The 27,464-nt window shown below is 36.1% G+C and overlaps 2 protein-coding genes across 2 annotated transcripts in view; one reads left to right on the top strand and one right to left on the bottom strand.

Moving 5' to 3' along the window:
* LOC145625172 (uncharacterized) overlaps positions 1 to 11,254 on the bottom strand; it is a 44,162-nt gene extending 32,908 nt beyond the window's left edge. The window contains exon 1 of the mRNA XM_081678247.1: positions 11,138 to 11,254. Within this exon, the coding sequence (XP_081534373.1) occupies positions 11,138 to 11,254 (117 nt within the window). The remainder of the gene's footprint in view (positions 1 to 11,137) is intronic.
* An 11,116-nt stretch (positions 11,255 to 22,370) lies between these two features.
* Positions 22,371 to 24,982, top strand: LOC145624019 (gibberellin receptor GID1B-like). Its single transcript, XM_081676946.1, has 2 exons — positions 22,371 to 22,747; positions 23,350 to 24,982. Exons 1-2 carry the CDS (start codon positions 22,709 to 22,711, stop codon positions 24,352 to 24,354), a joined length of 1,044 nt encoding a protein of 347 aa, XP_081533072.1. The 5' UTR covers positions 22,371 to 22,708; the 3' UTR covers positions 24,355 to 24,982.
* The last annotated feature ends 2,482 nt before the right edge of the window (positions 24,983 to 27,464 follow it).

Raw genomic sequence — 27,464 nt, forward strand, 5'->3', positions numbered from 1 at the left:
GACTTCCCCAAGAAATGATCCCAATCAAGCACTCCATTTGTCTCATTTTGTAAACAAGATAGAGGTGGGACGACGGCATACTTAGAGACATATAAGTCTTGAAAGTCGTCGTCCCATAGTCCACATACTTCGTTAGTTTCCCCTATGAGTATTGTGGCTAGAGGTTTTTCTATAGGTGTGATATAGTCCAAAGGAATGAACGTACCACTTCCCATATGATCCTCATCAATATGAAACAATCCTAATGGGGATGCATTATTGTTAGGTTTAGGCGTGGGAATTCTCCCATCGTCTACTAAATCTTACATTTTTTGCTTTAAGATGTAGCAACGTTCAGTACCGTGCCCAACGCCTCTATGATAAGCGCAATAAGCATTACCATCCCATTGAGGAAACCTTCTTTCTGGTGGAGTGGGTGGTATCGGCCCTATTGGCGCAAGTAAGCCTTTTTTCGCTTAATTTTTCTAATAACTCTTTATAGCTTATAGGAAATGGTGTAAATTTTCTTTCTTTTGTCCACCTCCTTCTAGGATCATTATTGTTGTATTGATTTGTATTATTGTATTGCATGGTGGTCGCAAATACATCAATAGAGGATGATGTATTATCATTCCCCTTTTTGTAGTTATTCTTAGGTTGATGATGATAATGGGGTTTATTTGCTTTCTCTTTAGCAAGATCATCTTCAATCCTAGTAGCCACATAATAGACCTTTTGAAAGTGTCTAAACCAAAGTAGCGTATGTGTTTGTTGTACTTTTCATGACAGTTGTCAATGAATTGTTGTACTAACTCGAGTTCAGGTGGCCTTTGGGCAAGGTGGGCCGCCTTTTCTCGCCATCTACCATAGAAAGCAAGGAAACCTTCATCGTCGCCTTGCTTAAGCATTTCAAGTTCACGTAGAGTCGATTTGAACTCTACGTTACTCTCATATTGGGTAATGAATGCCGAAACTACATCTTCCCATGTTGTTTTAAATTTCGGATCTAACCCATAGTACCACTCTCTTGTGGTTGGGTCTAAAGATAAAGGGAAATTCAAAGCATAAAGCTTAGGATCAACTCCCTTTAATGCCATGGTGCCAGTAAAACAAATTAAGTGGTTTGGTGGATTACCTTAAATATTGGCAAGTCCATAGCTACGAACTTTTCTGGTAAAGCAAGTCCTGAGGGAGGAGCAAACTAGTCTGCGTCGAAGTACTTGTTCCCCATGGTGGAACGAAGAACAAGCTTCTCTAACGACTTTTCTTTGACGGATAATTGTTCCATCTTTTGTTGCAAGGCTAGAGCCTCGGCATTTTTCTTTTCAGCTTTTTCAAGTTTCTAATTCTTCTTTCCTCGGCCTCTTAAGCCTTTTCTTCTCTCAAGCGAGCAATTTCTTCTTGGAGTTGTTCGATGGTTGACATTGTTGTTGGACTAGGACTAGTGGTCGAGGGAAGGTGGTTTTAAAAAGGTGGATTACTTGATAATAAACGTAGAATACGAGCGCCCGGGAGTCTTCGTTCCCAAGCTTGAGAACCAGCCCTAAAGGAAGTACGAGAGGATAAGTAAATCGATATGCTTGTTTAGAAGAAAGGAAAAAAAAAGAAATGACGCAAGATATATTCAAACGGATAACATCACCCTTAAACAATTCTCCAATGAAGATATTGTTTGAAAGAATCAATTTGTTTTTTGGAAAATCAAATCGACTTGTAACAGTGGGCTCGCGCATGAGATTAAGCTGCACGCTGAAGGCGCGCGCAACCTAATCTTTTGCACTGGTAGGGGTCGCGCAGCTTATTAAGTTGCGCGCGCCACCTTCACGTAGGATTTTTTATTTTTTGTTTTTTAAATCGAGCGCTCTTCTCTTTTTTTTTTTTTTTTTGTCATCGTTTTTTTTTTTATATGTTACCTTTCGAGCATGACTCAAATTTACGAAGAGACTACTTCGTAATTAGGAACCTAGACCAAACTAAAAAAAAAAACAAAAAAAAAAAAAGACTATCTTAACACGTTGAATATAGTCACATAAGGACATAAAGCATGTCATAAGCCAAGATTCACGTAATGTTATTCTAAGGTCAAAGAGGCTTGGGTGTCCAAAGGTACCATACCTTAAGAAACGACGCACAAATCAATCACTCGACGTGTTGACTAATGGAATCATCCTCCCAACATTTTGTTGGTGACATGGGTGGGATGATTGTTATTGATTTCGGGATAGAAGCCTAGTGTTAGCGACCCCTAATAAATGAGCCAATCCCCAATGGTTAAAGTGTGCTATGCTTATGCATGATGCAATGTTGCTTGTTTGGTTTTTACTTTTGTGCAAAAGGAAGATATTATGCGTTCAAGTCTCGCTCTCTAACTAGAGATTATCCAAGTTAATTCTCGTTACAACCCATAGGCAACCTAGTGTTGGAAACCTTGGACCATAACTAAGAACTAATCATGTAACCTCTAAGTCCCCAGTGGAGTCGCCACTGCAAGGAGGGTGATCCCATCGTAAGGGGGCCTTCCTTAGATGCCCATGGCCGTTTAAAAGCCTAGGACTGTATACTTGTTAGTGTGTATTAGGATTTAAATTCCATACTATTTGGGAGACCTTGAATTAGAATTGATTCTATCATTACTCTTTTTTATAAGCAACAAGTAGGAGTCGCCACTGAGTTTTAGGAAAACTCATAAACCTCGTTCATGCCTTTCTTCCATGTGGAGTTCATGGAATAATTAGCACGAATCGTAAGTTTACCCATGCCCAAATTGGACTACATAAACCAGAAATGAGTTCGGGAGCGAGGGTACTAAAATAACATTCCTTTTAGGGAGGAATCGCTATTTTAGCCCCAGTACGGCCTCTACTAGCTCTTCCTTTTTTACAATTTCATTACCAAACAATATATGCAACGCGATACCTAAAACTAAGTTAGTTGATTTTATTTACACACGTTAATTCACGTAGGAATTACATTGCAACGTCGTTATTCTTTATTTAATCAATTTCGTGAAAAGAACAAGAAAATAAACAATATTCGCCTTGGCTTAAGTGATCAACCAACAATTAATTATCTAATACTAATCTTTATTTAACACAATGTACTATGTGGAAATAATTAATTAGTCCTTTTAAGGTGATCAAACAACACTAATTAATTAATTAAGGTTCTTTTAAACAAGAAAATAAATATGATTTATCTAAGTGCTCGGGAATTTACCACTTCTCTTTGCTAGATCTCCGTTTTGAACACTTATGGACACCTTCTTGTTGGGGAACCTCCACTGTAGTAACAAAATATCAAGAGGTGAGTGTTTAGGACAAGAGGGGTTAGGTAGCACAAGTTCACAAGTATTCCGCCAGAGTTTTAGGTTAATTTTCTTGTGTGTTTAAGCCTCGAATAAGTCTCTATTTATAAGGAATGGGTAGGATTATGGTTTTGAACATTATGCCGCAGCAAGTGTCGTGCGCAACAGGATTAGTTGCGCGCGGCATCCCAACGCAAGTGATTGGGTTGCGCTGCCACGGGCTGCGCAACTGAGTGTCTTGCGCGCGGCATTATGGTAAGATTCAATTCTATATTTTCGTAAATTTTTAATCTTCTGCGAGCGCATCTCTAGAGGTTGCGCTGAGTGTCGCGCGCAACTGAATGAGTTGCGCGCGCCTTCCCAGCGCGACTGATTAAGATGCGCGCGGATTTTCCTGCGGCAGCATTAAAATTTAACCTAGGCGCTCCTAAATCCGTCATTATTGGGTTTTAAGCACGGGCTTAAGCCTAGTATTGATCGGATTTAATTAATTGGACCTTTTTTAGCTTTGTTTTTTTGGTTTGGGCTAGTTTTTGTGTTTTGTGGCTTAACTAGTTATCCATAAGCATTCTTCAATTCAATCCAACACGAAGATGGTTTTACTTATCGTCATTGCACTTCCTGTCGGGACAGGAGGCCAAAAGTAGATGTCTACAGAGATTTTAATTCAAGTGATCGCCATTAATAAGATTTGTTTGTTCATTAATATTTAACCAACATAGATTGAACAGGTTTAGGATTAATGTATTGATTGTATGTTAGTCGAAAAGCGCACGTGAATATGAGTAGAATAAAGTAGATGCCTATTTTTGGGGCAGGTTCAATCTCTTTTAGGTTGGATTTGTACCTTCATCCCCGAATATCCAGTCATGGTTCTAGACCACTATGGTGTTAACGATCTCATGGATCGTGAAGGGGTGTAACCTTCACCCTGTGAATAGTTTACAAGTTCCTAAAACTTGTTGGCAACTCTTTTTCTCTAACTTCCTTCCCTTTAGACTTCACCATATTTAAGTGTATGATCACAGTGGGGCTCCAGTGTGGGATGCTTAAAATATTCCCTACACTTATTAAGCGTTATTTTCAATTACATATTTCCTTTAAACATGCAATATGGTGATCAACAATAAATATAATAAAATAAACATCAACATTGGAAGCAATTTAACAATAAATCGTTAATCAAATCAAATTATAATAATAACCCTAATCTTGATACTAGCAATAAGAATAATAATAATAAGAGTAATTATTAAGTGATTAATTACTCACTTTCTGCATTTCCTTGAATTGCTACATCATGAAGAAACTGTTAGTAACTTCAATATAAATAAAATTAAATTGAAATTAAATCAAATAAAAGTAGAGTTGATTTAGTCCAAACCCTTAATCAATTTTACCTTTCACGTCTTGGTTTAAGTATAGAACTTTTGGTGTTGTATGTACTCCTTGGAGTGCTTAGGGAAGGAATAGTGTAGTTGGGATAGTAGGTTTAAGGCTTAGAATATGATAGAAAAAGAAGAGAATGATTTTTCGTGCCCCGAAACTGGAGAAATCAACTTCGTCTTTATAGAGAATATATGAGGGGTGAAGCAAGGAATCCTATAAGTGAAAGGCTCCGCAAAAAAACCCTAATTGGATGTCATGTCACGGCGTGTGTGCCGTGATACGGTGCATAACTCCGTCACGCGGTGTGCATACCGTGAAGCAGTATTTTTCTGTTTTCACGCGTTTTTAAAACTGTGATAACTTTTGATTCGGAACTCGAAATAAGAAATATAATATATCGTTGGAAATATTATCAATTCTAATTTCCAACCCAATTAGAATCAGTTCAAAATCTTTTGTAGATTTTGAGATATGGACGTTTTAGTGGAAGGGTTTCGGTTTTGGGCCGAGTTTAGTGTTTTGCTCATATCTTCTTCGTTTAAATCGGAATTAGGCTTATGATATATCGTTGGAAATTTTATTTCAAGGCCTATCAAACCAAATTATATTTGGATCAAAATTATAGGGCCAAAAAATTAGTTAAGCTCGGTTTTGCGATGTGGACACAAAAAGTGGAAAATAAGTTATAGTTTAGCAAAATGGGCTAAGAATTGGGTTGGTTTACGAAATTTTTTGGGATTGAATATGGATTTAAGCACTCCAACAATTAAATACTTGACCCGACTAATAGTGGCAATGAAAGGTTGTTCATCATCGTGTTTGGTTTTGGGGAGACATTTTTAGGTGTCTACATTAAGGTATTATTTTGAAACCCACCACGTAGTGGTGATAACTAACTATCCTATCAAGTCTGTTTTTAGAAAACTAGAGTTAACGGGATAATTAGGAAAATGGAGATTTCATTGAGTACACTCGGCATTGAATATCAACCTGGAAAAGCAATCAAGTCACAAGCTTTGGCAGATTTGTGGTTGACTTCAGCCCCGATCTGCAGGCCGTAGCTGACATAGAAGTAGAAGAAATAAATAACGTCGAAAAAGAAATCAAATGGATCATGTTCACCGATGGATCATCCAATCAACGTGGAGCTGGCGTGGGAATGTTGCTAAAGTCACCATAAGGGGACATGATAATGCAATCTATATCTTGTGATTTCAAAGTCGTTAATAATGACGCGGAATATGAAGCATTAATTTCAGGATTGATAGTCACCAAAGACTTGGGGGCAACAGCTCTGGACGTGTACAGTGACTCCCTCCTCATCGTCGGCAAAATGACAAGAGACTTCACAGCAAAAAGATTCTAAAATGACAGCCTACCTCGAAGTAGCAAAAGAAAAAGCCAAACACTTTAACCTTTTTGCAATACAACAAATTCCAAGAGACCAAAACTCCCAAACTGACGCACTTGAAAATTTAGCTTTGCACTCAAAAAGACCACCTTAACATCGATCCCCCTAGTCAACTAACAAAAACCTTCGGTATCAACAAAATGCAATCCTCCCCGTCGACAACGTCAACAATGACAACGACTGAACCAAACCACTCATAAATTACCTCGCCAACGACACCCCTCCCAACGACAAAACAGAAGCCCGTAAATTAAAATACAAAACCTCCAGATACCACCTCATCAACGGAGTCATGTTCCATAAGTCAGCGTCAGGATTATCACAAAGATGAATCCAAAGTCATGAACAACAATTCGTCCTTAGCCACTTACACGACGGCATATGCACTAGTCACTTCAGGGGGCAGAGGACTAGAAAGACTCGCAAAGAGACAAGGATACTTTTAGCCAACACTCCATGAGGACGCCGTCAAGTATGTTGCCTAATGTGATAGCTGTCATGGATTTTCCAACACAGTCCACAAGCATTCGGAATCCTTGCACCAAACCTTATCTCTATGGCCTTTCATGAGTTAGGGAATGGACATCGTCGGGAAGCTACCTGCCGCACCAGGACAAAGAGTTTATATGCTAGCAATAATAGATTATTTTTATAAATGGATAGAAGCAATTGGCTTGAAACAAGTGACAGACAAGGAAGTCATCTCGTTTCCGTGGACTAACTTTATTTGCAGGTTTTGCATTCCGTCGGTGACAGTCTGTGACAACGGATCACAGTTTATTAGCAACAAAACTCGTTCGTTTTGTAGGACATTTTGAGTAGAACTGGGGACGTCAACACCAACAAACCCTCAATCTAATGGACAAGAAAAATCCAACAACAAAGTCATTTTGAACGCTATCAAAAGTAGATTAAAATCAGCAAAAGGAAGATGGGCCAACGAGCTCTCAACCGTCATGTGGGCCAATCGAACGACGCCGAGGCGTGTAACAGGATAGACGCCTTTCTCCCTTGTCTATGGTTGTGAAGCCGTCTTCCTAGTAAAATTTGAATTTCAAACATCTTGATTTGGGATGATGACGGAAGACAGAAACCAAGAAGAAATGGAAGACAGCTTAGACGCAGTTAGAGAATTGCGAGAAACAGCCCTAATCAGAATGGAAGCGTAAGAACAAATAGTCACAAGAAGCTTCAATAAAAATGTTTTGTCTAGGTACTAAGGAAAGTTTCCAAAACACAGAGGACCCTACCAATGGTAAGCTGCCCCCCCCCCCCCCGAAAGATCCGTACAAGATCACCTAATTCATCGGCAACAACGCCTATTGATTGTGCGATCAGCAAGGTAAACCTGTTCCAAGAAGTTGGAACGCAACTCATCTCAGAAATTACTACTTCTAAAGTGTCAAAAGAGTATTCGTCAACGATAAGGTAACATCTCTGATCTTACATTTGATTACTTATTTTCACTACGAGTTCTAACTTAAGCATTGAAGGGTCGTTGACCATACCAACGGCCAACGATACTCTAACCATGTTAGTTTTGCAGTACATTAATTGACGAAATATGCAGCGACGAAACAAAAGACTCAGCTCATGACCCAAAATCACATCAAACGACACAGAAAAAAATTGTCGTCGGCTGCACTAACATCCTCTAAAAGGATGAGGATATTTGACGTTCAAACAAGAACATCAAAACAAAACAAAGCCTAGGAAAATCTGACCTTAGCGTCCAACGCCAAAAACCCAACACCTGAACTACAAACTTAGTCTTTAGTGTTCAGCGTCGACGCTGGGACGCAAGGGGCATTGGCAAACAAAGAAGGCTTAACTCGAGTATATACAGTCTTCGATGAAAACATTGTACATCGAAAAGACCAATGTATAAAAAAAAAATTACTAAGTTTTACATCTTTCATTTATTACATTGTCCAGTGTATTTAGAAACAGTCTAATAAATACCTTTTAATTTATATTATTCTTGTTCGTTTGTTCCCTTTTGTTTTGGTTCTAGCTTAACTATTTTTCTCTAAACTATTCAGTCTTTTCCTTACATTGCTTGCTATACGCAGATCAAAAGCAAAAGACAATATATGAAACAAAGGAAAAATATCATAACAAAATTTATGACAAAGTCACAACAATGTTCAAAAGAACCACTTGTCATCAAGTGGAACATAAAGCAACAAAATCCAAAACAAGAGAATTGAAAAGAATCAACAGGAAAATATCCAAGCCAAAAAGAAAGAACATCAAGGTACTAAACAAAAATAGAAATACATAACAAAAGAAAGCGAAACCATCATAACCAATGGTCTTCAAACAACGCGCCTTCAGTAGCATTGTCATCAGTGTTCAGCTCCTCGACGACGTCCTTAACGATCTCGTCGGCCTGAGCATTACCCCTAACGCCTTCACCAGTTGTCGGTTACGCTCCAGCATCGCTAGTGGACGGAGGAATAACGAACAATGATCGACGGATGAGGTCTTGAATCCGTAGTCGAAACCACTGCAGTATAATCTCCTAGTGCAACTAGATCTCCTCCGTTAGCTATAAAACAATTAATGTGCTCTCGAGGTCGCCACTCCGAAGCCTTCCATCCGGGTACTATTTCATCAATTTAGCCTTGAGCTTGATCTCCAGCTCCGCACCCTCATCTAGAGCGTCGTCTAATTCCTTTTTTATTATCAACAACTCACCTTGCACCTTTGACAAAGCTTGGTCCCTATCCCGAATGATAAAAACTTTGTCTTCCAAATGCTAACCTTGCTCCTTCAGTTGCTTGGCCTTATCCTGCAACTATTGGGCTTATTCCTCCACCTTCTTTGATTGCTCGTCCGTCTTCTTGGACAATTATTCTAAACAACTTTCAAGTTTGTCCAGTTTCTTATTCGCTTCGTCGAGCTCCTTCCTCTGGTCAAAAATTGCCTCGTTGCATTCTTTGTCTTAGCTTAACTATTCTTCTCAACATCATCCAACCTCTTCATATGCTTAGCCAACCCGATCACCCTCACCCTCAAGACCAAGGAATTTTGCAAATATTGTCCAATCCGGCAAAACACAAATTACAAACCAAAATACACATTGCTAACCAAATAAACAAAGGAAGGAAAACTACATAAAGATGAACGAAAACAGCCTCCGACGCGATGTCCAAATTGGAAGTCCCAGCCAAATGCTCTCGAGAACCCCGAAACAACACTTCATTTAGTTGAGGGAACATAGGCCGACGATTCCCCTTAGCAAGGTTGACAAATTCAGAAGGAAAGCATATCTCCACATCTTAAAATACTGGGGCATCGTCCATCTTCTGCTGTTTATGCAGAGGAGACGACGCTACGTGACCCACAACAGCTTTGTCGCTAACTTTATGTGCAACGAAGCATGTGTTGTTCTGTCCAGTCCACCGCCGAGAATGGCGACGCCACTTGAGGTGGTCAACCCCATTTTCTCCTCATCTTCACATCTTACTCTGCCTGCGACAAGCTTCTGTAGGGAATTATAGGTACTACGCAGCGGAATAAACATGAATCACATTCATTAAGCACCAAACCAAGGATCTCATGCATAACACATAAAGAGTAAGAATTATACCTTTGAAGCGTGATTCCACTAGTAATCGAATAAGAACAAGGGAGACAAAGAACCTCAAACGTGATTCCTCTACTTGGTCCACAAGCACGGATTAAGACCTCCACTAATGCTAGTTAGTCGCGATCGAACTCTTCAACCGACTTTATATGGAGAAGAATGAACAATGAACTAGTCACGAACCACCACGAACTCCACCAGGAGCGGCCGGCCGCAAGTCCAAGGGGGGGAGAGGGGTGCCGTGAGAGAGAGGGGGAGGTTTAGGGTTTTTGGGATTTGGTTGTCTTGATTCACAATTCACTGTAAGTTAATTGTGACTTAATTGATCAACCCTAGGCATGGATCTTATTTATAGATCACATCTCTAAATAAGAGTCCATGACAAAGCCCAATTCCTAATCCCAATAAAACTACACTATCCCAATCTTATTCATGATTAGTTAAATGTTATTAGGGTCCATTAATGGGCCTCTTACTTGCTTAACCCAATACCTTTGTGTGTGACCTCATAGGATCCATTCTAGCAGGCTTTGGACTATTTTACTAGCCCAAAGATCATCTCTCATAGTCTAGCAACAGATGATGACGCCCCAAGAGAATGAACTTATTATCCCCATAATAGTGATCCTTGATATATCTAGTAATTGCACTTATTGAAGACACAACTCCTTCAGTTTCATCCTCGACGATCGCCTTGCGCTGCAAATTCTGACAAAATAGAACATAACGTACGACGGATTAACACTTAAACAAAAGCAATGACACAAATAACAAATTTAACAAAATGACAAAGACTCACAAGTAGACATCATTTCCTCGGAATCTTCGGCTCTTAGGGAAAAGTTCGGTAAATCCTTGTGTTTTTGTCCCAACGATTCACCAAGAGGGTGCCTCGTCCTTCCAAAGTTATTTTCGCGTACCCAGCTTCTAAAGCCCATTACACCTTCGTCAACGATCCTTTTGTTAGCTTAATAAAATCAAGATCAAGCTCTGCACATATAAAACCAATATCAAACATTCAGAAAACCTTAGTTCTATGATACCAAGTCCTAAGATAAATTGCTTACCCTTCTCCGGCCATCCTTCCGTAAGCCACATTATGTCATTACCTAGTGAATACTTCTTGACAAAAATAAAATAATTGGCCCAACCCCTATCATTACAATCAGTGTTCAAAACCAACGGTTCTCCCTTCTTGTGTAAACTCACAAAACGATGCTTTCTCATCTTTATGCCATAAGCCTCAACTAGATCTTCCAAAGTAAAAGAATCCTCCTAGTTCATGGTAATTCCTTCCAAAACTGATAAAATTCTCCAACCTGACGGCATCAACTGCCAGGGCTTAACCCCAATACTTCGAAGAAATTAAAGACCTAGTCAGAGGCTTGAAGGAAAATTCAGCCCCTGTCTCCATAAATGGGTATCTAAAGAACACTATAAACCCTTTTAGTTAGTTCTCCACCTTCGGACCCTTTCCCGGAACATAAGCAAACACACTCTCAGGGAACCCTGCCATTTTAACGAAGTCATCCTTCAAAGCAGTCATCATCAATGACTCCGCATTTAATACCACTTTCATTTCTAAAACAATTGTTCCCCTTTTCTCAACAACTCAAAGCAAAAATCTAAACCTAGTTTTAGGAATTCTATTTGACATTTGCCGAATTTAACTAAGAAAACAAAGAATTGAAGTAATTACCTATCCATTAGAGCTAACAAGAGTTCAAAATCGAGAATCGTCGCCGCTCACCGCCTTAGAATCACTCGAGAACTTTTGCCAAAGAGAGAGAAAGAAGGGAGAGAAGGAGTGTAGTAATTCCGGGGAAGCGGGAAACATGTAGCAGTAATAAAGGCAAGAAGCTAAGTGACGGTTAAATGGAGAAGTGGGAAGTTGGAGTAACTTCTCGAGTTAGTACAACAAGCGAAAAGATGACTCTACCCTTAAATAAGTTGATTTTGAATCAATTTTGATTTTTGAATTTCTCTGTTTGTTTTGAGTTAAGTATAAAAGTAGGTACTATCTTTTTAGTTTTTTCACCTTTTGGGTACTCTATGTTTTTTTTTCACCTTTTGGGTACTGAAAGGAATATTCCGTCCAAAAGTTAACCAAAGGTGAGTAAAAAACTTAGTACCTTGGTTAAACGTGGGACCCGCATTAAAAAATGAAATGGAAAGCGTAAAAAACTGATTCCCCTATTAAATGCGTCTGAGAATGATTTGATGGCGGCGCATTGGATTTGAACACGTGTGCCTGGGTGAGTGGGAGCTTGCTATACAAGCAACTCATTTCTGTGGCTTAAAATGAAACGCAGCGTTTGGATAACCAAGGGGGTTTATTTAGGCGCCATTTCTCATTTATTCCTCTATTCGTCTTCTCAAATTCTCTCTGCAACCTTGAAAATTCTTCTGATTTGGGGGCTTCCAAAAGTGGTAATTCACATTCCATTGTTGAAGATTGTTGAGGTAAGCATCCTGAATTCTAGTTTTGTGGTTTTTTTTTGCGAAATTGTTCAAAGTTTCGAATGGGTATATTTAGGTTTTAGGGTTATGTGTTTTTTTTTTCAAATTTGTGCTTAAATTATGCGATTATGTGTGTAAATTAGATGGTGGATGTGCTAAAATGGGTTATGTGTTTGATTTTGGTTGCGTTAGTTAGTCAGATGTGTGTTGGTTAGGGTTTTGATAAAAACAGAGTCTTAGTGTGAGAGATTAAAGAAGTTGTTGTCTTTGGTGATTGTAGGAGGAAAATGGAGGGTCTTGAGGATGCTCACCCATTGTTACACCTTGAAGTCCTTCGTTTTCATGTTTTCCCAAGATTGGACGCTTCTTCTACGGCTGTGGCCTCTAATACTTGTAGGAGGTGGAGGGAGATGATAAGATTTGGCCTTGAGGAGGCACACCCTGTTTTAGGTATGGAGCAAATTATGGTGCTCCATGTGTTCCCCAAACTTAGCTGGGCAGATCAACTTGAGGCTGGGAGGGTTTGTATGGACTGGTGGAGGATCTTCCATAAGCGTAGGATTGTTGCCTACCGTCACTTCAACAACTACAATGCCCACCTAGGGTGGGAAGCTGATGACATAGTTAACAATGGAGGTCATGACTTTTGGGCTCACATGACTGGTGATTGGACAGCCTAATGTGATGGCTTCCCTTGTTTGTTTGGGGAGGAGTAGCTGTAGATGTAGGTGTAGGTGGATGGGGTTGTAGTAGTTAGCATTTTGGGTTTGTATAGCTAACTTAGTTAGATGGGGGCAGAACTGTTTTTTGCTTGTAGCTATTTGGATGTGTATGTATGTTTAGGTTTATGTTTATGTTAATGTTGTTGTCAATGCTAGATGACATTGTGAGAATGTCCCTTTTTGTAACACCTTGTCAAAGCATTGACAAGTAATTGATTCAAATGATTATCTTTGTAATGAAATATTTTGTTTAGGAAATGAAAAAAGGTTTAGTTTCTCTCATAATTCATGTTTCTTTACATCTTTTTTGTTAAAGTGTTAATGACAATGCAGTGTGACTTTTGTTATGCATTGTATTTGATCTTTGGTAATGTACCTCTCATAACATGAATCCAACTTCTAAATGATTTGTAGATATGGCTGATGACATTGCACCTTGCATTATTGTTCATCATGGTGGGCATTGGTAGAGTAATTCATCATATGTGGGTGGTCAATTGAAAGTTTTCAATGACTTGGATGTTGATTTTGATGGTACATATCTCAAAACCTTAATCGACTCATTAGGTTATTCCAATGTTATCAAACTGCACTATTGTGATCCTTTGAATAATTTGTCAAATGGTGTAAGGTTCCTAGCATATGATGATATCACATTCACTAAGTTCAAGAGTCTTTTGTTTCAATACAAAATTATTGATGTTTTCACTGAACATGACAATGAGAACAGGCCAGGGTTTAACATAGGGTCAGGTAGTGGTTATGTGTCTAAGAACAAGGGAAAAGAACTACTACATAGTGAACTAGAGGAGAGTGAACATAGTGAACCCCCACTTCTAAGCTATTTGACACAGACTGACTACAGTTTACATGGTGAGAATATGGGTTTAGGGGATAAAATAGATTATGATGAGGAGGGTAGTGACAATTATGATGTTGAACTGAAGGATGCTAGGGCTAAACTGAAGGAAGATGCAGATCTTGAGTATCAGTTTACTCAAGAAATACAGTCACTGAATAGGCTAGCTGAAAGGTCAGGTGATTACACTTTTGAGACTAATAGTGATGGGGATGATGAGTCAAATTCAGACTTAGATTCACCACCCCAATCTGACACAGAGGATGACTGTGGTTACTTGTTACCTAAGCCTAAGAAAAGTAAACCAGATAAACCTAAATTTAACTTGAATAAGCCACATAGGGGCAGGGCTGAAATTCAATCACCTTTCTACTTGGGGCAGGAGTTTGAAAATGCAGTTGCACTTAGGTCAGCTATTACTTCATATTGTGTTAGTGTAGGGAGGGATGTTCAGTACACAAGAAAAAAAAAAAAAAAAAAAAAAAAAAAAAAAAAAAAAAAAAAAAAAAAATTGGGGCAAAATGCAAAGGAAATGACTGCAAATGGTATTTGTGGGCATCACTTGAAGGGGGTATAGTGACAATGACTATTAAAACACATTATCCTGATCATAACTGTGGGAGAGTAGCTAAGGTGAGAAAGATAAGGGCTTCCTGGATTGCTAAGCATTACCATTCCAAGTTTAATGTAAACCCTTATTTGAAATGCCAAGAAATTGTTGACACTGTGTGGGCTGAATGGGGGGTTAAGATAAGTCTGTGGATGGCTCTGAAATCTAGAAGATTTGCACAAAAACTGATTTTGGGTGAGTATAGGGAACAATACTCTCTCTTACATAGATATGCTCAGGAAATCCTTAGATCTAACCCAGACAACAGCATCAAGTTCAAACTGAACAACAATGTCTTTGAAAGGGTTTATGTGTGCTTTTCTGCTTTGAAGAAACATTTTTTAGCTGGTTGTAGGCCATTTTTTGGCTTAGATGGATGCTTCTTAAAGGGCCCATTTGGTGGCCAATTGCTTGTGGCTGTTGGTAGGGATGGAAACAATCAAATGTTTCCAATTGCTTGGGCTTGTGTGGAAATAGAAAATACAGAAACTTGGACTTGGTTTCTTGAGCTTTTGGCTGATGACTTGGGGACTGTAGATGGCCATGGATACACTATTATGTCTGATCAACAAAAAGGATTGTTGAGGGATGTGTCAGACATATGGCCTAGTGCTGAAACTAGGGTCTGTGCAAGGCATGTATATTGCAATTTCAGGCAAGTTTTTGGGGGGAGTTTGGATTACAGAATTGGATTTTGGAGAATTGCAAAATCAATAACAGAAAATAGATTTCAGAGGAATTGGGAATTGTCCAACACAATATCAGCTAAAGCAGGACAAGATTTGCTCAAGAGGAACTACAAGAAATGGGTGAGGGCATATTTCACTTCACAGTCCACATGTGATGTGATTGACAACAACATGAATGAAGTTTTCAATGCATACATTATGTCAAGTAGGCATAAGCCTATTATCACAATGTTAGAGGACATAAGAGAGAGCCTCATGGAGAGGCTTCACAAGAAAAAAGACTACATTGGCAACAAGGACATTACCATCTGCCCTAGGATCAAGACAAGATTAGAAAAGTCTAAAATTGATGCAGGTGGTTGGTCTGCATTTTGGGATGGGCACTATTGCTATGGAGTTAGGGAGGGAGCAACACAGACTAGGTATGTTGTCAGTCTTCTAGACAAGACTTGTAGTTGCAATGCATGGCAACTTAGTGGTGTGCCATGCCACCATGCTGTTGCAGCCATTTGGAAGGCAGTAGAGCACCCTGAGCATTATGTGTCTGACTGGTTCAACAAAGACACATATTTGAAGGCTTATGCCTTCCCTTTAGAGCCCTTAAATGGTCCTCAGCAATGGCCTGAGTCACCATATGAACCAATTCAAGCTCCACCAGTGAGGAAAATACATAACAGACCTGCAACAAAAAGAAAACCATCACTAGGTGAGGTTGAGGGCACTAAATTGTCCAAGAAGGGACAAACTCACAAGTGCAGCAACCGTTCACAGCAAGGGCACAACAACCTGAAATGCCCTATGCCATTGAAGGACCCTGCCCCACCTAAGTTAGGCAAGAGGAAGCAAGCACAACACCCACCTCATGAGGCTACTCCAACCACTCAACAGAGTCAAGTTAATCTGCCTATGCATCAGAGGGGTGTGGGAGTATGCACTTACCCCAATGGTTACATGAGAGCAGCTCAGGTAAACAAACTAACATTACTTAGTCATTAATATCAAACAACAAATTTTAAAATAAATTTCTTATTTATTGATCATTTTTGCAGCATGTTCATACAACTCAAGCATCTCAGTCACAATCCAAGACTGGTTCAACTACTACAACAGTGAGGATGTACTAAGTAGGTAACTACTTTTACTTGTAAGTAATTATTGCACATATAATTATAAGTAGACTTAAGATAACAATCCTATAAAAAGAAAGCCAATTCTTCATCCTATAATTATAAGTAGACTTAAGTTCACTGTTGGCATTCTTCTTTTCTTCTGCAGGGCTTGCTCAGGGAAGAAGCATTGAAGATGTTGTTAGAGCTGAAGGAATTAGTGATGCTGCTTTGACTCTTTTGTTTTAAAATTTTTTTTGGGAGTGAAATATACTCTGTATTTGCATAAACATATTTAAGGACTTACCTATTTTGGCTGCTGTGCATGTATTAAATAGGGGACTGAGTTTTTTTGGACTGAAAATTAAATGAAGGTACTGAGTTTTTTTTGGATTTAATTAGCTAAGGTACTGAGTTTTGTTCCGGTGGTTTAATGTTGGGTTAAGTCACCGGTTTCCTAACTAGAGTACCTAAAAGGTGAAAAAAAAACATAGAGTACCCAAAAGGTGAAAAAAACAAAAAGTCAGTACTCAGTTTTATACTTAACTCGTTTGTTTTTCATTTCCATAGTTTTAATTGTTGAACTTGTACATCGCTGCCCATATTAAGCAATTAGGGGCAAATTGTTATGGTTAAATTTTAGTAAGTCAACATCAACACAAGTCAGGCAAGGTCAAAGACGAAGAGTAAAGCATCGATGAATAAAGCCCATGCTCGACGGACAAAACCTTAATAAACAGCCCCCGGCCTATTTTCCAGGAGATGATAAGCTTCAGTGACTTGGTCTTTTGCTAGCTAAATCAAGCCGTTACTGGGCTAAGTTAAGGGTCAGCAATTAAAAGGATAAGGCCAAAGATTAAGGGAGGCATTCTATCATTTTATATTGACTACATTGAACCCTAATAAACATTTATTAAAGGAAGAAGCATCATCAATGTTAGACACACTGAAACCTAGCTACCAGAGTACACCGAGCATACATTGCAATCCTTCTTCAATATTTTACATAGTGAAAGTTTGGTAGACCCTCATTCTACCCGCGGTTTTGCCTCTTTTAGATTTTCCACATCAACAATTCCTTAATTGTGTCATTTCTTTATTTCGTATTATTTTAAAATAAGGTGTATTTATTTGGTTCGAAACCTAGATTTTGCTATTCAATCCCACTCGACGAAATTCAGCATAAACAATAAGTATCAATTATTTCCTTAAAAAAAAAAGTATCATTTATTTCCTATTACTCCGTAGTAAAGAGTTCTTAAGTGTGATTCGATGATTTTCGTACAATTATTTACTTGATGAATAAGTAAAAAAGATCTACCATGATTATGTTTTTCTTATTGTTAGAGAAAAATTGCTATCAAGCACTGACACCCAATCGCTTTTAGCTAGGGGTTGCAATCTCTACTCAAAGAGAGTCACTAATGTACGAGTAATTTCAATCTAAGAAATTATTAATAAAGCAATTTGCAAGATGCAAACAAAGATTAGAAATGAAATAAGTACAGGATTATTGATTTCAACATTCAACTCAGAGAAGCATACACTAGCATAAAGATATATTTAGGCTAGCCAATTGAGGGACGTCATAATAGAAGAAAGATTACCTCCAAAACTTGTCGTACAATTGAAGAAAACACTAAAGATTTCCAATTTATGGAAGTTAAGCTAAGTTATCCTAATCTAGACTACTAAGCCTAAAGATTAAGGTTAACGATAAGAAACTACGTTGATCGATTGTTTGCCCCTGAAGCTTTGATCATTGTCGAAATTCATAGACAAAACATCAGTAGCAATTACTAGTTTTCATGCTCTTGCCTTGAAGTTTTTGAATTACGCTCATTCTTATAAGGTAAAAGTGGTTAAACCCTGCATTCATCCTTTACTAACTGCTTCTCCATTCAGTTGCATTCCTTCTAGCTGTTGTTAAAGCACAAATGAGGCTTAACCATGTTTTTTTTATTATTTGGGCCTGCCTGAACAAGTTTTATAATGGATTGGCCCAAATATTTTTGTAAAAAAAAAAAACAGGTTGTAACCCTTATGTATTGAACTTTTTTGAAGATACTCTTTAGAAAGATCAAGTGCCTATATTTTACACGTAGCCAAAAAAAGAAATGAAAAGTAGTTAGTAGCTTCATTTTTGCTTATCTTATCTAATCTAATCAAACTTTGATTTTTATGTTGACGGTAATCAATAAAGAAGAAAAATATCAAGTGGGGTCTTGTTAAATTCGTAATTAATGTGTATTTTATTAATATGTAATTTCACAAAAAATTTAGGAAATTTTGTCAAAAAACACCCACTAAAAACAATTTTTTTGATAACCACCACAATAAAAAAAAAATGTTACAGAATACCACCCAAACTAAAAAAAAATGTTGCAAAAAGCCACTCATTGTTGAAAACAGGTTGTTGATCGTCCTCCCCCGGCGTTGACCACACTCCCCACCCCTAGAAAACCCTAGAATTCACCGAAAAAGTTTGGCCGCCCCTCCCCCTCCCCCTCGAAAACCCCTATCATTCACTCCCCCTTGAAAACCTCTAATATTCACTCCCTTCCACCTCGAAAATCACTCCAACCACATTTTCCGGTGGTGGTCTAGGATTTTTCATTGTTTCAAGTGAATTTTAAAGGTTTTCAAGAAAGGGGGAGGGAGAAGGGCAATCGAACGTTTTCCGGTGAATTCTAGGGGTTTTTAAGGGGATGGAACGGGTGGCCAACACCAAGGGAGGGCGGTCAACGCCGGAAAATATGGTCAACAACTTGTTTCTGGCAGTGGGTGGCTTTTTGCAACATTTTTTTTATAGTTTGGGTGGTTTTTTACAACATTTTTTATTGTGGGTGATTTTTCACAAAAGTGTGTTTTAAGTGGGTGATTTTCCACAAAATTTCCAAATTTTTATTACATAATTAAAAATATTTAGAGATAAAAAAACTACACATAAAATAATGATTTGATCTGAATTTATTTTTTCTAAAATAAATAAAAATAAGTTCAACTAATAACCATGACCTAAGTTTCAATCTGGTTCCAAATGTTCCAAAATAAAGTTCAATAACGGCAATAAGAATCAATTGATTTCAACTAGATACAATTTGGGTATATATATATATATATATACAAAGCTTTTTTGGTGCAGCAGGCCACACCATGTGGCCTGCTGCCAAGTCAGTAAAAATAACGGATTCTGACGCGCGCATAACGGGGTTACTGGTTTTGTCATTACTTGTATTTTTCAGGGGTTACTTGTATTTTTTTTTTCAAGAGTTACTTGTAATTTTTTTTTCAGGAGTTACTTGTATTTTTTTTTTCAGGAGTTACTTGTATATTTTTTTTTTGAGGAGTTACTTGTATTTTTTTTTTTTCAGAAGTTACTTGTATTTTTTTTTTTTCAGGAGTTAATTGTATGAATTAGTTATTCAAGGGTTACTTGTATTTTCAGGGGTTACTTGTATTTTTTTTTTTTCAGGAGTTACTTATATTTTTTTTTCAAGGGTACTTTTTTTTTATATATATAATTTTTTTAGGGGTTACTTTTATGGGTTAATTCAAGGGTTACTTGTACGAGTTACTTATTCAAGGGTTACTTATATGAGTTACTTCAAAGGTTATTTGTATGAATTATTTATTCAATGGTTACTTGTTACTTATTCAAGGGTTGATTGTAGGTTGGTTTCAAAAAAAAAAAAAAAAAAAGGGTTGTTTGTAGGCCCCATACCAAACCAGTAACACCCTACAAGTAACCCCCGACCAAAACCAGTAACACCCTACAAGTAACCCCCGACCAAAACAAGTAACACCCTACAAGTAACCCCTGACCAAACTAGTAACATCCTACAAGTAACCCTTGACCAAAACCAGTAACACCCTACAAGTAACCCCTGACCATACCAGTAACACCCTACAAGTAACCTAACCCCTGACCAAAACCAGTAACACCCTACAAGTATCCCCTGACCAAAACCAGTAACACCCTACAAGTAACCCCTGACCAAACCAGTAACACCCTACATGTAACCCCTGACCAAACCAGTAACACCATATAAGTAACCCCTGACCAAACTAGTAACACCCTACAATTTTTGACGTAGAATGTTCGATTTCAGATTCCACAAAGAAAGAGCTCAAATTTCTTTGGTTCTCATCGATTTCACTACTTCAAATATTGTTCATGAACAATTTGACACCCAATTTCTACAATTTCGGGCTTTAATTGTAGCAATTTAGCAAAGAGGAGAGAGAAAATGGGTAGAGTAGAGATATGGTTGTTAGTGATGTGTGGTTTGGCTTGAAGAAGAAGCTAAGAAAAGAGGAGAGAGAAAATGGGTGGAGTAGAGATATGGTTGTTGGTGATGTGTGATTTGGCTTGAAGAAGAAGCTAAGAAAAAAAAGGAGAGAGAAGAGTTGTAGTATTTTTATAAAAAAATAAAAAAATAAAAATTGTGGCAGGCTACACCGTGTGGCCAGCCACATACAAAAATTTGTGATATATATATATATATATATATATATATATATATATATATATATATATATATATATATATATATATATATATATATATATATATATATTGAATTAAACACAATGGATGTATACTGCATAAACAAATATTGGAGCAAAAAAGGTACTTCTTTCGTTTTATTAGTTGACACATACTCTCTTAGTCTCTCCGTATTTTTTTTTTTAATAAATGTACGTTTTGACTTTTGTACTGTTTATCTAATTCATTTTCACTAAAGCTAGTGATTTATACATAAGGAAAAAGGTATAACTGTATAAGTGTTTTGTGTACTTGTTGGAATCATGTCAATGAATAGCTCATTAATATTCGATTGTTACAATTTTTTATTTATTATCAATTAAAAATATTATTGGTCAAAGATTAACACTGATATACATGCTCTAGAGAAACGTTTAACTTAAAAAAAAACATGGACTATTCTTTTTAGAAAGTTCTTTTTAGCTATCACGTTTTTCAATTGTAAGTTTCTATAGTTCCTACAAAACAAAATTGAATTTGGTACAACTTTAATTGATTTTAGCACACTCCTACATAGGAAGAGCATAGAAAACTGTGCTCTCACATAGAGGTTTGCCAAAATCATTTCCTCTATTATACCCTTATTTGAACAACTTTTGATTAATTTGTAGTGTATTGGGTAAGGGGTTTTATTGTCTTAAGGGTGTGTTCTCTTTTCCTTATTGAATATGAACCTTATTGAACTTATTAGACCTAATTCCCGTAAAAAAAAAAAAAAAAAAAAAAAAAAAAAAAAAAAAAAAAAGTATTAGACCTAATTGAATTTATTAAAACTTATTGGATCTTATAAGACCTTATTATTAGACTTGATTAGAGCTTATTGGAACTTATTAAACCTTATTTAACTTATTAGAACTCTCCATAAAAAAAAAAAAAATAAATAAATAAATAAAATAAAATAAAACTTATTAGAACTCATTAGATCTTATTGAACTTATTAAATTTTATTAAACATATTTGACCTGATTAAACTTATTTGACCCTTTATAACTATTCTCATTTTGATGATTATTTTTTTATTTAATTATTAAATGAAATGAAAAAACTAAGTTTAAATTAGTTGGGTGTACGGTATACTGGAGCATAAATAACAAATTTTACTTTATACAAGTAACATGTTTTAACTCACCTCTTTAAATGTGTCACTAAATATGTATCAGCTGATGAAAAAAAAACGGAGTATATATATAACTTTTGAATATTTTAAGGTTGATGTTCAATTGAATCACAATAGTTATTGTAGATCAATTTATTTACGTAGTAAAAGTTTATAAAAGTAAATTATATTAGAGTAAAAAGACACTTGGCATTCTTTTGATAATAATTAAAAACAAAGAAATATAAAATAAAAATATGATTGACAATAAAATGGCATGTTGTTAACCTTTAATCCCTTGAAGAAAGAGCCAAAAGAGAGAAAAGAAAAAAAACCGCAAATTCGGATCCAGTGTATCCCATTCCTCCAAGTGACACATTTCTGTACTCTATTGGTATACCAATTATATGTGCCAAAAATATTTAACTTTTTAATATAAACTACACATTTAATATCAATAAAAGTTAAATAAAATATAAATATTAAATAAAAAATAATAAAACAATAAAAAGGACCCCACAAAAAACAGTTTATATCGGCCGCCCCGCTTTGTCGTCTCTTTCGTCTCCGTCCACCACCGTCGCTCCTCCTTTTCGTTTGACTCCACGCTTCTTTCTCTCTCTACTTTCTCTCTCTAACTTCCTTTAAATCACTTCCTCTTTTTTATTTTATCCTCCATTTTTCTTCTTCCTTTTCTTACTAAAATTCTCTTCCTTTCTCTCTCTATACTTTCTCTCTCTCTAGTTTTTTTTTTTGCTTGAACAACAAAATCATAATTATCATGGATTAGGGTCCATATTTTGAAGATCAAGTTTATTTTTGGAAGAACATCAACAAGAAGAAGATCATTGATTTTTGCTTTGGGACTTGGTTGATTTTTTCACAAGTGGAGAATTTTTATTTTATTATTAGTTTATAAAATAAAAAATTTCTACAAGGCATATGGCCGGCAGTAATGAAATCAACGTCAATGAATGCAAGGTAATATTATTATTGTTATTTTTAATATTGTTTTGATTAAATTTTGTTGAATTTTTTTTAGTGGGTTTGATTATTTCTTCTAATTAATTTAATGGGTTTAATTTATTTTTCTCAATTTTTGCAATTTTTTTTTAATGGGGTAAAAAAAAAAAAAAAAAAAAAAAAAAAAAAAAAAAGATGTCGGATTTTTAGGGAGAAAGTGTGAAATTTTGAGGAGTGAAAAATTTGTTGTTTTTGATCTTTTTTTCCTTGTTTAAAAACTTCCATTTATGGGTTTGGTCTTACTTTGTTTAGAAAGTCAAGATTAAGAGAAATAGGAGCTAGCTTCATCTTTAATGTTTTGATTTGAAATATATGTACATACATACATACTAATATACTAAATAGTCTCTTATATTTGTTTTATTATCTTGTTTTGATTTGTATGATTAATAATATTTCCCCTTCATTTGATCATTTTTTTTGTTTAATTTTCCCATCTAAAAATAGTCTAATCACCCACTTTTTGTTTTTCATGTTTTATGATGATTTACTCCATTTGTTAGTAAAATTGGCCTATAAATACTTATAATTCTGATCTTGTTTGATAATTTTGATTGCAGAAAGTAGTACCATTAAACACATGGATTCTGATATCGAATTTCAAACTTGCATACAACCTTCTTCGCCGGCCAGATGGAACATTTAACAGAGAATTAAGTGAATTTTTAGACCGTAAAGTGTCTTCCAATACAATCCCAGTTGATGGGGTGTTCTCTTTCGACATTTTTGACAAATCTGCTAATCTTTTGAACCGGGTTTATATGCCGGCTTCGTCGGAAAACGGAGCTTGTTGGGGTGTTCAAGAGCTAGAAAAGCCACTAAGTACAGAGGAAATAGTACCTGTTATAGTGTACTTTCACGGAGGAAGTTTTACTCATTCGTCTGCTAACAGTGCTATCTATGACACCCTTTGTCGCCGCCTTGTTGGACTTTGTAAGGCGGTCGTAGTGTCGGTTAACTATCGTAGATCACCGGAGCATAGGTACCCGGCTGCGTATGATGATGGTTGGTCTGCGGTGAAGTGGGTTAGTACTAGGCCTTGGTTACAAAGTGGCAAGGAAAATAACAGGAAAGTTCATGTTTATATGGCAGGGGATAGCTCGGGTGGTAATATCGCGCATCATGTTGCAGTCAGGGCGGCCGAGGAAGGCGTTGATGTTATTGGAAATATTCTACTTCATCCGATGTTTGGTGGGGAGCAGAGGACGGAATCAGAAAACAATTTGGACGGGAAATACTTTGTTACAGTACAAGATCGCGATTGGTATTGGCGTGCTTACCTCCCTGAAGGGGAGGATAGAGATCACCCGGCGTGTAATATATTCGGGCCGAGGGGAAAGGCGCTTAAGGGGATCAATTTCCCTAAGAGTTTGGTGGTTGTAGCCGGGTTAGACTTGGTTCAAGATTGGCAATTAGCGTATGTTGAAGGGCTCAAAGATGCAGGGCATGAAGTGAAGCTTTTATACTTAAAGCAAGCTACAATTGGATTCTATTTCTTGCCAAATAATGACAATTTCTATACTCTTATGGAAGAGATAAAGAACTTTGTGAATCCTAACTGTTAATACTAGTAGTATCTTTGTCCTTTTAACCACCCCTGTGACCTACACCAGATATATCAGATCAGATCATCCTTATACAATGACAAAAACAGCTTTAACATTTTTTTTTTTATTATTATTATCATTTTGCTCCGGGCCTCCTTTTTTAATTCTCTGAAGTTGGTGTGTAGTTAAGAATCAAGGTAGCTAGCTTCATGTGCTTAGTAGTATAAAGATGTGTTAGTAGTGTTAATCACATTATTGGTGGTGATTTCGAGCGAGGTTTTCTGGGTTGTTCGAGCTGATGCTATGTGGAAGTTCTTTCCAACATTGTTCTTGGGTTGATCCATCAGCTCTATGTGAATGTGACCGCGTAGAACGGACATTGTTTGCGTCATCGTCGGATTCGACAGAACTCGATCTGCCCCCGGAAAGGAAGGTTGAACCTAAACAAAATAGCAAGGTTGGTGTTTTGTCTTGGGGGGTTTAATGGGTTTCTGTAATTGGGTATTGTTATAAAGGTGCTAATTTTAGAGAAAACATGGATTTGGATTTTATGAACATTTATAAAATCCATGACTTTGTGAAGCATTAATGTAATCTTATACAGTTGTGTTAGATATTAATATAAAGGAAATTTTTGTTTGGTTTTTCTGCAAACTCTAATTGCTTATGTAACACAACTTTCATTTCGATTCAGTTGTCACGTTATTATTTTAAACATATTATTAACGTCTTCATTAATATTGGATGGAGAGAGTAAATATCCTGCGACTCCCATGATGAGAGTCATGAAATCCTCAAAAATGGAGATGTAATCTTGTCAAATTTATGTTGATAGAGAAAGTACAGTGCAACTACTTAGTACTTGTCGTACATATTCGTCTGTAGAAGAAACAGTTTGTTTCAGATTAAGATTTGTTTCTTACTACTCCAACTTCATACAAAAAATTATTTATAAAATATAAATATCAATATAAATGCTGTTATATCATCCTTTTATTTTGGTTGGTGAGCTTGAAGTAGGATATGCTCTGTCGATTCTGCTCCCAAGTCAAGCTTCAACTCTACGAAAGATTTAGCACTTCATGATTCATGTATGTCTTTCCAAAAATTCTATTGACTATTTTTATTTTTATTATTATTAAAGTATAATAAAAGGTGGAGACTTTTCACTCAAAACTCAAATGTGACAAATGTGACATAAGGGGTGATATAATTAGATTCATGCAATGCAAAATCATTTAAAAGTAATAGATCTATTAATATACAAGACTGTCTTGCTAATAATAATGTACAGAATATAACCCATGTCACTTAACTTTTCCGTCATTTTTCCTTTTGTCATACATCAGATAAATATCAAAATAAAAGGTGTTAATACTTAACAGGACTTATTTGAACCGAATGAATGGTGAAACATGTGTAAATCATGTACGACCTTACCAAGAAAGCTCAAAAAGAAAGAAGAAATGGTCACCATAAAAAGCAAAAAAGTCATCATATCAATGGAAATACCATGCCAAATTCATGTAATGGGCAATTTCCTATAGAATTGTATTTATTGATGAAAAAAGAAGACATAGAATAGAGGTTGATTCTTAAAGAAAAGCCAAGACTAACCCTATCCACCACTAAAGAAGAGCCCTAGAAATTGGCCATAAAAAATGATTGGGGTTGGGGTTTGGGGTTAGATAGTTGGGGAGTGGTGGGGTTATATGAGGCCACACCATCAATTTCGCCATCTATCCACATCAATTTTGATTAATCCTTGTCATTTCCTCTTTGCCCATTTTAGGTGTCTTGCTTGGAATTTGGAATGGTATCAATTTCAGGAGTTTGGCGTGCCGATTTCAAAAATAAAAATAAAAATAAAAATAATCTTTTGAAATTGTCTAAATATTAGTTGTGATACTTCATTATATTTTATATGAAATTATAATCGATTTATAATGTTTATTGTTTGGATGTATAATAGATATGTTGTTGATGTTAATTTTTAGTCGGACCAAAGTGTGAACAAAAAGAATAATAATCATATAACAATCTTGTTCATTCAACTAATCATGGTCAATCTATAATAATTAAAAAAATTATTTCATCATTTTAAGTTCTATTAAATGCATAACTATTACAAACTTCAAAGATTTTTGTTTGTAGTCCAAAACAAATAAGAAAAAAAAAAAAGGCAAAAGAAAACTCATCCTTTAGTGGTTGGAAAGTTTTGGAAGTATTATGAGGGACCACATCATCTCTTTTGGGGAGGCTAGGAAAGTACCCTTATTATTATTTATATTATAGCTATGAATCAAACAAAAGTTCTTCAAGAAAGAGAGAGAAATTGGGGGGTTGGTCTAAAATCATTAGTGGCCACTAATATTGTTGCTTTAATTGACTTTGTTGGCCTAAACTTTGCTTAAACTACATGGTTTGTGCTTTTTGGTTAGCACCTGTCAGTTTATATTAGTATTCTAATTCTAATTTTAATCTTAATCTTAATTTTAATTTTAATTTTATATTTCTTTAATTCAATTTTAAATTTAATTAAATTGATTCAATAATAATTTTGGAAAGAATTTAATAGTAATTATATTTTTAATTTAATTTAAATTTATTTTTAATTAATTTTAAATTTAATTTAATTTATACTTTAAATTTAAATTTAAATTTAAATTAAATATTTAAATAATAACCTTTCCTCCTTGTGTGTGGGGGCTTTTAATTTTTTGATTTTGGAATTATTTACTTTCCTTTTCTTGTTTGGCTTGCCCATGTCTTGTCCCCTTGTGAAAATTTTGTCGGTTAGTGTATTAGCTGGGTTCATTTGTTTGAATATGTTGTCAAATAAAGACATTGGCATGTCATTGTCAACCTTGATTACTTCCTTCTTCATTTCTTTATTTGATTAATCTCCAAATTATAGGACAAATTACTCTATTTTTTCTCTTCTTTTCTTGCTTATGTTAGCATTCCAAGTCTTTTAACAAGGGGCTATGCATACAATATGCATAGCATACAATATAAATTTGTACAAACCTAATTAGTTAATAAAAAATAAATAATAAATAATTGATTAAACTAACCATTTTTTCAAACAAATATTTTGTATTTACTCATAAAGTCTAGACCCGGTA

The sequence above is a fragment of the Chenopodium album genome, chromosome 3 (genome assembly GCF_948465745.1).
Source record: "Chenopodium album chromosome 3, dcCheAlbu1.1, whole genome shotgun sequence".
NCBI lineage: Eukaryota > Viridiplantae > Streptophyta > Magnoliopsida > Caryophyllales > Amaranthaceae > Chenopodium > Chenopodium album.